This window comes from Sinocyclocheilus rhinocerous, unplaced genomic scaffold, assembly GCF_001515625.1.
Source record: "Sinocyclocheilus rhinocerous isolate Xijiao unplaced genomic scaffold, SAMN03320098_v1.1 scaffold730, whole genome shotgun sequence".
In the NCBI taxonomy this organism is placed as follows: Eukaryota; Metazoa; Chordata; class Actinopteri; order Cypriniformes; family Cyprinidae; genus Sinocyclocheilus; species Sinocyclocheilus rhinocerous.
This window is the reverse complement of record NW_015670605.1, coordinates 1,498,839-1,512,472: the sequence shown is the minus strand read 5'-3', so window position 1 is coordinate 1,512,472 and position 13,634 is coordinate 1,498,839. Positions and strand designations below refer to the sequence as shown.

General features: G+C 38.7%; 1 protein-coding gene and 1 pseudogene across 4 annotated transcripts in view; one reads left to right on the top strand and one right to left on the bottom strand.

Annotated features, from left to right (window-relative positions):
* The window catches only part of LOC107734295 (macoilin-2-like), a 16,221-nt gene extending 6,632 nt beyond the window's left edge, over window positions 1-9,589 (bottom strand). Inside the window, exons 1-6 of one of the 4 annotated variants that reach the window (XM_016546225.1) lie at window positions 9,312-9,589; window positions 5,016-5,157; window positions 3,387-3,513; window positions 2,575-2,698; window positions 1,356-1,534; window positions 385-964 (exon numbers count right to left, since the gene is read on the bottom strand). In XM_016546225.1, the coding sequence (XP_016401711.1) occupies window positions 385-964; window positions 1,356-1,534; window positions 2,575-2,698; window positions 3,387-3,513; window positions 5,016-5,157; window positions 9,312-9,391 (1,232 nt within the window). In that variant the 5' untranslated portion in view covers window positions 9,392-9,589. The remainder of the gene's footprint in view (window positions 1-384; window positions 965-1,355; window positions 1,535-2,574; window positions 2,699-3,386; window positions 3,514-5,015; window positions 5,158-9,311) is intronic. The other 3 variants (XM_016546226.1, XM_016546227.1, XM_016546228.1) reach the window with 3 other exon arrangements.
* Window positions 9,590-10,383: 794 nt separating this feature from the next.
* The window catches only part of LOC107734264 (ammonium transporter Rh type A-like), a 13,552-nt pseudogene continuing 10,301 nt past the window's right edge, over window positions 10,384-13,634 (top strand).

Here is a 13,634-nt window from a genome sequence, read left to right as displayed (position 1 = left end):
GGTGTTCGGCCAATCACAATGCGCTGGGTCAGCTGGCCAATCAGAGCAGACTGCACTTGTCTGAAGGAGGGACTTTGTAGAAAACGAAGCGTTTGAGAGAGGCGGGGCATATAGGAACTACAATAATGTACAGTATTTGAAAAATAATGTGTTTTTTGAACATTAAAGCATTTCAACATATTCTGTTACACCAAATACACAAAATAATGATTTTTAAAAAAGCATCATATGACCCCTTTAATGCTTTCTATCAGTTTGGGAAAAACATTACAAAACATTATTGTTTACTAGTGTGCAGTGTTCTCACACACCCTGCTGAACATTAGAGCTGCTGTTTTAACATGAAGCCCTGATTTTGATACAGATGATGTGTGCGAGTCTAACCTGACGAGCGCTTCGGGTTTGCTCAGCTGATTGTTGGGAATGCAGTTTTCCACAGGGTCTCTGTTCGATGCAGAGTTCTTCCCTCCTCCACACTTCTGTTTCTTGTCCCCCTTACTTGAGGAAGAGGCGGACGACGAAGGTCCGGAGGAAGACGGCACGCTGCCGTTGGCCGTTCCGTGCCCCCGGGGCGAAGAGCTCCCTCCCCCTCCACTGGCATTTTTGTAATTTTTGTTGGAGTTGGAGGAGGAGGAAGAGGAGGAGGATGAAGAGTGTTCATCTTTCAGCAGGTTCTCAGTGCTGCCCAGCAGATCTGAGCTGCTCAGTCTCTTACTGTTCACGTGGTTCTCCATGTACTCCATCTCCTGAGCTTTACTGTCCACTGATGGTAAGATGCTGCTGGTGCTGCTGTTATGGTTCTGGTTGTGTTGCTTTTTGGGCTCGTTCTTGCCTCGTTCTTTCTCTCTGTATTCCAGCTCTGGTAATGTGTTGGATGAGGGTTTTTTACCGCCCGCCGATCCGTTCTGTGCCACAGCTGGAGAGTCTACATCATGAATGCCTTTAAATGCTGCTGCTGCTGCTGCTTATAAAGAGAAAGAGAGAGACTTAAAAAGAATAGTTTATACAAAACAGAAAATATTTACTCATGTCACAACTGCTATGAAATTTTTTTGAAGTTTCTTCATGCAGCTCTGTTTATACAAAGTCAGTTCAAATCTGTCATGCCCCCAAAAGGACTAAAACACTTTAAAAATGCATTTTAAGTAGTCCATCTAACTCGTGCACTATGTTCCATGTCATATGATATACGATAGTGAGGAACAGACTTAAATGTAGGTTGTTTATCACTCCTTTTTGGAGCTTGACAGCCATGGCCAATGAAGAGCTTTGCAGAAACTGTGCAACATGTCTCCAAATACCAGCATATGGTTGGGTGAAAGATGCCGATAGGAGACACTGTGCAAAGTCCTTACCCTCCTCTGCTTCTCTCTCTTGTCTCTGTATGAGCTGTTGTTCTGGAGGTAATGCCTGCTGCAGCAACTGCATGTAAAATTCGTTCTCTTTCTGCACTTCCTTCTGTTTCCGCAGACGCATCTTATAACTTACATAACTCTTAAAACCAAAGCCCAGCGTCACCACCGGATACCCGATACTGTGAACACAGAAATAGGACATCATATAATTGGCATTGTTGAGGAAAAAAGCATCACAAAAAACACTGAAGACACAAGTAAGAACTGTAACTTCATGCTTTGGTCCGAGTAACCTGTTCTACACTTTACACCACGAGAGAAGTGCTATCTGTTTCAGTCAATCCCTCCAAAAATATTTGGGTCTAATATTTTCAATTTCGGTGCATCACTACTGCTGATCATAACAAACACACAGTCCCTGGACAATTACTGATGTAAACTCAGTTCCCAGACGATCTGCTCACGGCAGTAGTGAAGCAGGTCACACGTCTTCACTTACAGTACTAAAAGCATGACTAATGGCGCTTTTCCACTGCGTGGTACGACTCGGCTCGGTACGGCTCAGTACGGCACGGCACGGTTCAGCTCGGCACGGTTTGCGTTTCCACTGCAGTTCAGTACCGCTTTAGAGTGGGCGGGATTATTCACATGTCGTTATAGTTGCGCCGCCTCTACTACCACGACTCCTAAAAAAAACTTTTTCATTCCGCGTCGCCCCATCAAGCTCTCGCTGGATCCGCTCCTCTGCTATCAACGAGAGGAACGTCTGTTCTTCCGCAACAGACAACAAAACTTTTTGGTTGTTAAAAAAAGGTGCGCTCGTTCAAAACAGTTGCGTTCGATCCTTCGCTGGCTGTGCTGATTTAAATCTAGCGGTTCTTTTGTGTTTGTGTCGCAAGTTCAGTGACGCAGGTAGTGACGATTCTCTCTGGCCAATCCGTGATCAGCAGAGTTTACACGTCACGTTTTGGTAACGGTACGGTTCACTTGGAACCCCAACCGAGGTGGTACTAAAAAAAGTACCAGGTACCAGGTACTGTACCCAGTGGAAAACCCCCCAAAAGTGAACCGTACCGAGCCGTACCATGCAGTGGAAAAGCGCCATAACACTCTCCGAAATGGTTTAGAGGAAAGCAGACAGATCAAGCTGAAACTTGCTCACAATCAGTGCCGATGTTTGACTCATCAATGTAAGTAAGGACTGAGGAAAATGGCATACCAGTGTGCTGCAAACGGACGACACAAGTCCACGTGGAAGTGTTTCAAATCTTTAAATCTGATAGCTGCCTCGATATAAACAAAAAGTATCCATAGCGATACAGTGGGAAGGCAGACCCCTCGTTCTGTGGAGAGATGTGAGAGGAGAACGGTCAATTCAACATGTGCTTAAAATACTTCAGATGACAACAGTGAGTGAGTGTAATAATCTCAACATTAACAGCCAGAATTAATCTAAACAAACCCACAACGATTCAAGCACACACTCTATGAGTGAATCTGAATCAAGCATCAGCTCTAAACAGGGTGAGTGAGTCATTTGAAGCAAATCCTTTTGTTGACGTCAAGATCCAGAGCTGCTCAGTCACACCGGCAGAAATAACCAAGCTTACAGCTGCAAGGTCACAGTGCGTGTGTGCGCATGTTATAAAGCCAGAATAAATCATGTTATGACAACAAAAGCTCACAACAGCATGGGAATGATCCTCTCATGCTGGAGTTCTAAGGTGTCAGTTGTACACACATTTGTAAAATGTATTTTAATCCATCTTTATAAAGAGGATTCAAGAAACCACAGATGGAGTCACAAGTGTGTCTACACCATACTAGACTGACACTGTGACTGACAGACATGTCAGTTTGAGGTTGTCTATACTGGAAGTGTCAAAGCTGTGAGTCATGAATGTTCACAAACCGCAGACCAATCAGCTGTAAGCTTGAGGTTAGACTTCAGTAACAGTACAACAAAAAATACCAGATCAACGATGGCAGGGTGATCATGTAATACAATATGAACAGGTGTGCGGCTCTTACCTGTGTGCCAGACGTACTGTACCCACACATATGTGCTGGCTGCAAAGAACAGCCACTGCACTGGGATGAACAGCAGACATATAATATCTGATGTGAATGCCACACACACAAAAAACACTGAGAAAGCCTGCAACACACAGAGAGACACATCAGATCATCACATGTGCAACTGGCATGACATGTCATTTCACACGCCTCAGTAAAATGTCATTTCAGCGTCCTGCTGTGAGACATGCAAAACATCATATAAAACAACCCTAAACAGCATTTTATAATTATGCAGTTTTCATGATTATTTAAGAGACATAAGAGGAACAATAACATACGTTTTAAAGTAGTGGATGCATATAAAGTGCAAATAATACTTCAATACTGATGGCTGACCTTCTGTAAATGAAAAAATCTCTTAATCTCAGATAAGACTAAATAAGAGTATAAACTAGTTTATGTCCCTCACAGGATTATTGATAAGATCAAACTCATAAAGAGGTGCATAAATTCTTCATACAGTATAACAAACAATTAAGATATTTTTTTATGTTTTTCTAAGAAGTCTCTTATGCTCACCAAGGCTGCATTTATTTGACCGAAAACATAGTAAAAACAGTAATATTACGAAATGTTATTACAATTGAAAATAACTGTTTTCTATTTGAACTAGGGCTGGGTATCGAGTTCGATACTTTTTAGGCACCGACCGAATTGCCTCGATACCATCGAGTATCGATAAACGTCTCGTCGTTCGGTACCAAATTTCGATACCTAAGGGGTTAATCTCATCAGCATCAGTGAGCCAATAAGCCTGCAGAGCGATCATGGAAGAGAGAACACAGGCAGACAGCGCTGGAAGCTGCTAATGCTCATCAGTAAATCAGTGGAAAATTAATAGAAATCATGATTCTGTCTGAGCTATGCTTTTTAAAACGAACACTAACTAGTGTAAATGTAGTCTAACAGATGTGTAAACTGAAGACTATTTGAGCTTTATTAAAACTATTTTGCTCTGATTTATTGTGTTGGTTACATTTTGTTCCTTTGTGCAGTGGCTCAGGAGATGAGTCTTTGAGTTTGTATAAACATCAACAAGCTGAAAAATAAAACCAAAGTTTGTTTTTTTAGATAATTTAATCTTGTTAAAATTGATTTCATAAAATTGGTATCGAAAAAAGTATCGTTCAGGAACCGGTATTGAAGTCAAGGTATCGGTATCGAAAATTTTTGAACGATACCCAGCTTTAATTTGAACATATTTTAAAATGTCGTTTATTCCTGTGATGGCAAAGGTAATTTCCATCAGCCATTTCATAAAGCATTTACAATATATAATATATAAAAAATACAAATATATACAATATATAAAAGGTAGTGTTTAAAATGTATATGTAGCAGCTTATTTTAAGAAACATTTTAAGAAAAAATTACAATTCTGTCTTCTATAGTCTACAATTTTTTTTGGAGCTTATAAGCAGTATAAATCAACATGCATTTTTGCTGTATGGAAAACAGAAGCTCAGGCATTTTGATAAACATTTGATTTTGTATTGGACGACATGAGCGTGAGCAATCGATGCCTTTAATTTTTAGTCCCATTATCTGGATGAAACGCTTGTCTCACACACACATACTCACCAGGCCCTGGTATCTGAAGGAGTCGTAAACACTGCGAATGAAGAGCCAGAAAGGCCAAAGGTACTCGAAGCGGAAGTCCAGGACAAAGTCTGCCAGCAGCACCAACGCCCAGACCACCAGAAATTTCAGGTACAGGAACGTACTGAAACAAAGAAGAAGAGATATTATTACCCAACCATTCAAACATCCATTCAAGATCTCATCTCTTTGAATAAGACCCCACATGTGGTCCTGAGCCAATGAACATTTAGCGACACGTACAAGCAACTCCATCGTGAGCTCCAGTAGTAAATCCAACCCAATGAAGCATGGGTAGGTGGGGGAGGATGTAATCACTGTTTGGCTTTCTCCAATACAGCGTGTAGTGAATGAAGTGGATTATGTTTTATATCGGGATGAGAAGAGGCCAAGAGCACATGAGTAAGATGTATCTCCAGATGTAGCAATGCAGATCCGGTGTAATAAATCCAACAGATAACAGAGATATTCTTTATAATTACGCCTCAGCGATATATTGAATACTCTCCATATATTATGCTGTCAATGTGATTCATTGTGAATCTCGATTTTAATGTGTTTTTTGGCCATTAAATGGCCCTAAAGACTGTGTCACCAGACCGATTTTGTGATCATTCTTTGTTTATAACAGAGATAATAATAACAACAAGAAAAAGAAATCTAGTTTTTTTTAACAGCCTCAGATTTAAACTACCAAAAAAAAGTGGTTGGTGTTGGTAATTAATTTCCATGAATTTCATAATAAAAGAAAGCATCATTTGGAAGAGAGGTGTAAAAACATACACTTTAAAACAAACTTCTTAATATTGTTTGGGGAAAAAAGTGGAATACTGCAGCTCTTCTGTCTTTAATAATTATGATTCATCTAATAACATCTACATATTTCTCCGCTGCTCATACAGATAATGAAGACGCTATTAATAGTGTTGAGATGACAGAAATGGTTGTGTTAACGGAAGTTCAAAAAAAAAAAACAGTCACCGGACTGGTAGATCTGGGCTGGTGACATATTTGCTCAATTCCACCTCACTGAGGAAAGCAACAACACAAATCAGATAACAGGTGTTACAGATGCATCTTCACATATTTTGTCATCAAAGTTGACAGTCAATGGATGGATGCATCTGCATATGCAACACACATTACACATGAGAAAAAGAGGTTAAAATACTTTGATGAAAGATTTGAGGACTGTTTTCATTTGGAACATAACCAAAAGCATGTAAATAGATTAACATTCAATTTTATTCTGATTTGAAATAAAACACCAAATTCTATGATCTTCACATGAACAACATTTGCTTCATATTTTAGCATCACACAGTTAGAACCAAATCTATTTCTTAAGATCTCTAACTAAAATCTGGTTTTATGTTTTGGTGTAAAAATCATTCCAAATGAACCCCCAGCTGAGTTATTTCCCAGATGCAGACTTGAAATCACATGCAACATTATGTCAACATCTGACATGACTGAATGTATGCTCTAGAGCCACAACATTAAAGAGCAGAATAGCAAATGACTGATAATGGGTGAAGTCTGGCAACCGTCTTTAATGGCAGAAACAGTGCCAGTTATTTACCCACTGTGAGCAAATCGTAGTGTTTAACTGCGTCATCTATCTGCGGAAATAGCAACGCTTTAACAGTGGAATTGCTAACAAATACAACTAGCGGTGTGCAAAATATTGAATATTCACGATATATCTGCAATTATTGGCCAGGAGACGAGCGTATAGTTTCTAAATTCGATTCATTTTTGTGAATCAGTTCAAGCTGTCAGTGAATCAATGGAAAACTCTAATAATTTCTTGCAAGTATACGCACATTATTTTTAACATAACAATTGCTTTGTTAAAATATAGCCTATATGTAGGTCAATATTGCTGTATATTAATGCATTGTTAATTCAGTGCACTGTGTATACTGTATTTTACTAAATATGATTACTCCTTGCACTAATGTACACAAGGGGTTATTTATTTAATTATTTATTTATAATTAATTCCTTGTTTGGAAAACATGATTTGATTATTTCTATCTAGTTTGTTACTGTATTTTACCTCTGGCATTATGAACCTGCTTGGCCTTTTCAACTGTTTGGTTGAAATCATGGTTTCTCAGATTGAAGAAATTCCTTTTTTGACCATTTCAGAGCAAATATTCACATAAACTAAAGAATAATTGTTGCGCTCCAAATAGGAAAAAAGTCCTTTTACTTCAGGTGCGTAGAGCCAAGGGAACAATTACAAATGTGAATTAAAAACAGCTCAGCACTGAAGATAGCAATGTGTTTAACGTCTGCTTGTATATTTGTTTTTAATTCACATGCACCCTGCACTTTTTGCACAATGCAATTTATAAAATAAAAATTTTTTTTGCTAGACTTTTTCAGCTTGTACTGGATTCAGTGTACGGCTAGCAACCTTCTTGTTCAGAGCAAATATTCACAACATAATTACCTATAAATTGTTGCTATCTATAGGCATCTTTATACAGCTGATTTAAGGCTGCTCTGTGCCTGCTTAAAATTCTGTGTAAAGATGCAATGCAGCATAAAAGCCTGACTAAACTGTGCCTGCTCTGACCCACCTCAGCCACTAGTATCAAATATGGTTATCACTGCTGTGTAAATGCATTCATGCCACCTCTGAGTAGCATTAAACAGTCTGTGTAAAGACACCTAAACGCCACTCCAGAAGCACCTCCATGCCACCTTTGCAGTGTGAATTTGGTATAGTACACTTCACTGACATCTTGCTTTAAACATTTGAAATTAAGTCCTTATATGACCACCAGAAGACATACTACCAAACACTGAACAGACCCAAACACTGGCACTCAGAAATAACAGGTCAGCAATATGACCGGCACCCCATGCATAGAGATTAACGCTATTATATGAGAGGTTATACCAGTAGCGAACCGTGACTCTTGAGCCTAGGCCCTCTCCCCCTACCCTCGTCGGGGGGAAAAAACTACCAGCCTAGCTTACGGTGTCCTCTTCTAAAAGTCATCTTTGACAATTCTACCTCTGAAACAAGAGGCTATCCAGCCTTAAGGCAGTCGCACACCGGACGACATGTGCAGCCCTGCACCGCACCACGTCTTTCAAATTCCCACACATTGTTTTCCATGACTGTATGGACACCGGCGTTGCCACCGGCGACTGTCCGCGGATCCCGACGCTGTTCATAATCCTGCTGCGCCACAGAGCGCCACTCACATAATTTTCCATTAAATTACATTATATTTGTGCCAAATTATTGTTAAAGTACATAATGACTTCATCCTAGGTTGGAAGATTGTGTATTGTGCATTTTTCAGCAAAACGTTTGTCTTTCTGTGGTTCTAATAAAAACTCATTGACACCACTTGCTCATTCTTGAAGTTAAGTTTTGACTGTTTGGGGAATAGATAAAATGTTTTGGACTACCGTCTTGAACTGAACGCGACACGTTCGGTGTGTGATGTGTGTTGCACCGGGGCACCACTGTGCTTCTCGTCCGATGTGCGACCGCAACAAAACAGCACAGCGAGAGTGACTGATATTACCAAAATAAAACAGCTAAATTTAAGTCAAATGCAAATCCTCATTACAAATGCATCATCACACAATATTTGCACTTCAGCGGGCAAAACGTACAGACACTCACTCCCATCACACAAAACCAACAAATGTAATGTGTTTAAGACAACACATCATGATAGCGCTGACACAACAAATTAGCGACAGACACTTCATGACAAACAAGCAGCGTTTATATTAAATAATATTATTATTGGCATAGCGGCCTAGTAAATGTCCTCACTTACGTTATTTTCGCTTCCATAGTGATGTGAATAATAGCTAGTTAGTTTATCAGCGTATATATATGAGATTTGCTAATTAAATTAAGGTTATTCTCCTTGCGGTCTTGTGAGATGAAATCACAATCGATCAATGCCTTCGGTGCGGTTACTGACAGACTAACGGTCCCGTCACGTCAATCATTCTGATGACTGACAGTTGCTGACTCTAACCGTCGGGGCTCGAGCCCACAGCAGTTGGTTTCGCGGGTTTTCTTTCTTTTAAAGCGTATCGCTGTAATGAGGCCTACGGCAGCTTATTCATTTCTGCGGAGACGACTGTCTACCTTCAGCCAAGCATTGTTGACGGTAGCTCAGCTCGGCGATTTACAGTCTCTCTGTGAGAACTTAGACCATAATAAAAACGAAATCTGAGTCATTCCTGAAGCTCGGGAATGATAACGGTTCGATTGGAAGGTCTGGATCGTACCTGCTGTAGATCCCCTCGGTGATTCGGTTCCGTTTTAAGGGCCGTCGGAGCTTGCTGCAGTCCGCATTGCGCCGCTTCATCCTCGCCCCCTTAAATCGGGCTTTTTAATACGTACAGCAGTATGGTCCAGGGTTCTCTCTTATTCGGACGGGAAACATTGGCGGTCCCGCAAAGGAATATACCGCTGTGGTGGTTGTTGTTTTTTTTCTCCTGGAAACAAAGAAATAAATAAAAAGACTGAGTGGAAGACCCTCCTCCTTCTCTCGGCGCAGACGCACAGACACTGGCCTAGACAGGTGTGACTGACAGGCCGCTGAGCCAATAGGAATCGAGCCTGTGAGCTGTCAATTTGAATGACAAGACAAACAGCCAATAAGCAGCGGTCTGTTTTGTTGCGGCATCAGAGAAAGGGAAATGGGGCGGCTGACAGGTTTTCCTCGTCCCACCAATCGCTGTCTTTGTGGACAAATCAGTTAGTGCTCCCTGACCAATAGGATTGATTTGGGCGGGACTCTTTGTACGATTTTTGCGTATGATTTATGAGAGATGCGTATTTCACATAAACGTACTTTACGTTGGTAAACAAAGCCCCACGAAGAAGCTATGCATTATTAATTTAAAGATTAATATTATGATTAGTGGTCATTTAATTGTACGATTAAAAGAAGCCTACATTTTAATCCTCCCAACATTTCTGAATATACACTGCATAAAATGTTAAAGTTGCCACGAAACGGAATTTGCGATAGTCTTAACAATTAAATTATCCTCAACTGATTTCAATTAAGTGAAAATAGAAATACATTTAAAACAATTTCACTAACGTTAATCTGGAGAAAAAAAAACACACCAGTAAAGATCTCAAAAGGTGCTGTAGGACGGGAATAACAAACTTGAAATACTTCTTGCATCATGTTCTTAAGATATTATACAAAGACATCATATTGGTTAATTGCACATGTAGGTGGCATTTTTGGGAAATACCTCCATGTCTCTTACATGCACCTGATTTTACATATTCCTCATCTCTGGCGGGTGTAGATTACAGACATTCACAGTTTGTCACCTAATAATGGCTCCTCAGTACGCCCCCAGTCTCCGCTCAAGGCTTCCTCTTGTGGCCTTCCTGCTGGAAACCATCTTTATCCTACTGTTTGTCTTTTTTGTGAAAATAGAGCAGCCTGAGCAGATTGACAGAGAGTCTGACAGTAAGCTTTTCATCAGCTCATATGCAGGTTAGTAAGTCTGATTTACATTAAGGCTGTGATATGAATCTTTTAAGGGTTCAGACTTGCATTCACTGTTAAACCTGAGGTTATTAATGAACAGCATCAAATCACATCACCTTTTGTTAACCTGCTATGTTCAGTTCATATGTTAATGCATGCTAAAGTTTGCATATCAGTTGCATATTCTGCACAGAAACGAATTCCTGGACTTTTTTTTTAGCAACTTAAACATATCAAACCAACCTTGTGTAGCAAAAAATATATATTTTCAATTATATTATTAAATACATATTTTTAAAGGCCAAAAATATATATTTCCTAAAATATGTTTTAAAATGCAATTGCATACAGTAAGTATATTTTCCACCAATATATATTTTTGACCTTTTTTTTGTATATTTTTGGAAATATATTTAAAAAATATAAATGTATATTTTTAAAAGCGTTTAAAATATATATATATTGCCCTCCATATGTTTCAATACAAGAAAATACATTTACATACTTCACATTTGATGAACATATCACATAAAATCAGCAAGAAACATACTTTACAAAACACAAAAGCAATTACAATATTGCAATTAAAATTTTTTATTAAGTTATCTTAAATCTAGTAGGCTATTGCATCCACATTTGCATTTAGCTTAAATGTAGGCTACCGTAAGATTGGAATTGCATTTTGAAATATATTTTGGTTGAATGTATGTTGAAACTAAATATATTGTCCATTTCAAAAATATATTTCATTGAGCTTAACTGTTTAGGACATATTTAATATATATTTTGCTTTATATATATATAAAGGAGTCATACCCAAAATAAATTATGATTTTACCTTGGTTTGTTTGTAAATGTGTGCCATGTTGCCGTTGGGGTGTGGAGCCACAACATCTCTGGTTTTGGATGATAAGAAGCATTTCTCTACCACAAGCAGTATTACAGACTGACCACCATTTTGCCAAATGTTTCAAGTTTTTATATCTTTTTAGAAACATACACATTGCCAATAATGGAAATGCATTCCTTTCTACAGAATTCCAAGATATTCAGGTGATGATATTCATGGGGTTTGGATTTCTGGCCACGTTCCTTTTACGATATGGTTTCAGTGGATCGGGGTTTAGCGTGCTGTTGGCAGCCATGGCCATCCAGTGGGCCGTCTTGATGAATGGCTTTCTGCTGCCACAACGACACCACAGAAGAGAGATCCACATCAATATGAAGAGGTACATACATTACAGCTCTTAGCAGATGCTTTCTTACAAGAGCCAACAAAGTATTGTTAATGACAAAAACCAGAATAGGCAAGTCAATGACAGATAAAAAGCCAGTACACCCAAACATGTAAATTTGCTAAAAATGTATTTACTCTCAGGCCATCCAAGATGTAAATGAGTTTCTGTCTTCATCTACAGATTTGAAAAATAAATTTGCATTACATCACTTGCTCACCAAAGGATCCTCTGCAGTGAATGGGTGCCGTCATAACGAGAGTCCAAACAGCCGATAAAAACATCACAATAATGTACCTATTCACTGTAGAGGATCCATTGGTGATCAAGTGATGTAATGCTAAATTTCTCCAAATCTGTTCCCATGAAGAAACTCATTTAGGATGGCCTGAGGGTAAGTGCAATTTCAGCTAATTTAAATTTTTGGGTGAACTATTCCTTTAAGATGTTTTACAGCATCAGACTTTATCAAATGTTATTTGTGCTCCTCGTGTAGTGTGATTGAGGCAGAGCTCTGTGCAGCATCTGCTCTGGTTGCCATGGGAGCAGTCCACGGGAAGACAAATCCTGTGCAGCTTTTACTAATGGCTCTGGTGGAGGTCACAGGATTTGTGGTCAATCAGTGGATCCTGCGAACTCTGCTCAGTGTAAGAGAACTTTCCCAGATAAAAATGATCATTTTTATCCTCTCTATATATATTTCTCTGTGCAAGAAAATTATAAAGTTCTCAGATATAAATTTATTTTCAAGATTTCCCATGTCCTCATCTCAAGGTACATTGCAAGCCAATTTCAGTAAAAAAGTTTAAAATAAAAACTGCGATATTTTTTTTATGCTATATCGGGCAAATTCAGACGGTCGACACATTTCTAGACAAACAGCTTTTCCCGTCTTCAATTTTTTTTTATTGCGAAACACAGAAAAATGAATTATTATTATGTGATACTGTTGAAAATATCATTGACAAAAATAAAATAATATTAATATGAATACTTGCAATAATCTGAATACTTGCAAGACATTCCACCTAGTATTGTGCATGCTATTTTATTCAGACAGACTGTGTATTTTCATACTGTACTGAAGCAGAGCTCAAGTATCAGGCAGATCCAGTGTAGAGCATCATGCTGCTGCATGTCTTCGGAGCTCTGTTTGGTGTCATGGGTGCTGCACACCAGTGCATGAGAAAGAGAAAACTGACCGTAAGACTGGCTTATTCGCAATGTTTGGTGAGTACAGTAACCAGTTATCTATCTCTCAAACTCAGAAAATAACCTCAAAACTCTAAACCAGTTTCATGGTTTCAGACCTTAACCATAACGGCACATCAGATGATTTAGAGCAAATTCCAGTGAGCTTTAAACATAACCAGTTGAATGTTTAATAGCACCTTATTTCATACATTTAAAATATACATTGTTGGTTCAAGTCACTTCAATTTTTATTTTTCAACAAACATTTTTTCTAGAGATTATTATTTACCGATTATTTAGTTTGCGTGTATAATGATTGAGTTTCATAGCTGTGACAGTAAATGTGAGCACATTACTTAATGAATCAACGTGTTCGAATGCTTAAATAAATAATTCATTGACTAAAGGCACTCACTTGACAGTTAAAGACAGTTATTTTTGTTCCTGAATGAATCAGCTTCTTTCAACAATTCATTTGAATGAAATATTCACTTGTTCCAGTCATTGATTTGATGTTTTCTTGTTTAGTTGCTAAATGAATCTGCGTTTTGAACGAATTGGTTCAATGATTGAGTGACTTACTCATAAAGACAGTCATTGATCACTTCCTACTAGTGTATAGTTGTATTCTGCAGAAAAATTAACTGAACAAATCCCTCCACTAA